Raw genomic sequence first — 1846 nt, 5'->3', positions numbered from 1 at the left:
AAAAACAGCTGAAAATGTGGCTTAATGGTACTAGCAAGTGTGTGACTCTGAGTTCAACCCCCACCCCGCAAAATACAAAAATTACCTTGCCACCTTTTCTTGCTCTGATTATTTGAAATAGAGGAATATCACTAAGGGTGCTAATCCTAGGTAGTAGAATTGTAACAAGAAAGTTTTCTTCCTTCTCTGCTTTATTATCCCTTTGAAAAATAATAGAATAAAGGTAACCACCCAATTTGACTGCAAAGTAAAAATGTTACCATATTTTCTTTATGCCATTAATCATAAAATCTGACTCAGGATTTTTCTTTTGTGTATATGCCAGTTCTAGGGCTTGAACTCAGGGCTTGGGAGCTGTCCCTGAGCTTTTGAGCTCAATGCTAACACTCTACCACTTGAGCTACAGCTCCACTTCTGGCTTTTATTTTGGTAGTTGATTGGAGGTTGAGAGTGTCAACAATATTCCTGCCCATGTTGGCTTCAAACTATAAACATTAGATCTCAGTCTTCTGATAGCTAGGGTGAGCCACCAGTCCCTACTGACTCAGTATTCTTATTAGCCCAACATTTTAAACCTAAGGATGTTAGGTATATTTCTTCCTTTTTTTTTTTGGTCGGTTGTGGGGCTTGAACTCTGGGCTTGGGCGCTGTCCCTGCGCTCTTCAGCTCAAGGCGAGCGCTCTACCTCTTGAGCCACAGCGCCACTTCCAGTTTTCTAGTGGTTTATTGGAGATTAGAGTCTCATGGACTTTCCTGCCCAGGCTAGCTTTGAACCACAATCCTCAGATCTCAGCCTCCTAAGTAGCTAGGATTACAGGTGTAAGCCACCAGTGCCCAGCACTTTTTTCTTCTTTTAAATTATCATTCTGCCTGAGAAAATATCACAGTAAAATCATAACAATTATTTCGAGAGGCTCTTTTTAATTTACTTTTATGTAAACCAGAGTCAAACTGGGAAGTTCTAAGTATCAGACTCTACAATCAAGTAATTATACAGAGACTATACTTTTTTTTCTTTTGTGCAGTCCTGGGGCTAGAATTCAGAGACTGGACACTGGCCTTGAGCTTTTTTGTTTAAGGTTAGCACTCTTCCACTTGAGCCACAGCTCCACTTCTGGATTTTTGGTGGTTAATTGGAAATAAGCGTCTCATGGACTTTCCTGCCAGGGCTAGCTTCAAACCACAAACCTTAGACTTCACCCTCTTGAGTAGCTAAGATTATGGGCGTGTTCAGCATGTATTACTTACTTTTGCAAATAATTCCTGTTGCTGTCTTAACAACTCTTCTTCAGGAATGCCAAGGTTTTCCAAACGGGAACTAGCCTTTCTTCTTTTTAATGCAACTGTCTTGCATTCTTGTAAAACTTCTTTCACTTCACTGATGTATGAACCAAAGCCCAAACTTTCCAGTGCTAAAAAAAATGAAAGATAGTAAGATATAACTTTTTTCTCACCAATGGAACATAAAGTTTTGTGCTATTTCACCCCCACCCTTCCATGTCGCTGTTTTCTAGTAATTTTTGTCTATTTTATAGTTATACAGCAATTGTTTAGGTGGATAAGATAAATTTTTATTAACTTCTTAAAGAGTAGATTGTAAATAAGTTAAAAGTAATGAAATAGCCGGGCGCCGGTGGCTCACGCCTGTAATCCTAGCTACTCAGGAGGCTGAGATCTGAGAATCGCGGTTCAAAGCCAGCCGGGCAGGAAAGACTGTGAGACTCCTATCTCCAATAAACCACTAGAAAACTGGAAGTGGCGCTGTAGCTCAAGTGGTAGAGCGCTAGCCTTGAGCTGAAGAGCTGAGGGACAGCGCCCAGGCCCAGAGTTCAAGCCCCATGACTGA

At 40.9% G+C, this 1846-nt stretch overlaps 1 protein-coding gene across 1 annotated transcript in view; it reads right to left on the bottom strand.

The window, feature by feature from the left end:
- Window positions 1–1846, bottom strand: part of Dr1 (down-regulator of transcription 1, TBP-binding (negative cofactor 2)) — a 24920-nt gene that overhangs the window by 10585 nt on the left and 12489 nt on the right. Inside the window, exon 2 of the mRNA XM_013018332.1 lies at window positions 1249–1412. Coding sequence (XP_012873786.1) covers window positions 1249–1412 — 164 coding nt within the window. The remainder of the gene's footprint in view (window positions 1–1248; window positions 1413–1846) is intronic.

The sequence above is a fragment of the Dipodomys ordii genome, unplaced genomic scaffold, assembly GCF_000151885.1.
Source record: "Dipodomys ordii isolate 6190 unplaced genomic scaffold, Dord_2.0 Scaffold39, whole genome shotgun sequence".
NCBI lineage: Eukaryota > Metazoa > Chordata > Mammalia > Rodentia > Heteromyidae > Dipodomys > Dipodomys ordii.
Note: the sequence above shows the minus strand (reverse complement) of the source record. Positions and strands in the feature narration are given on the sequence as shown.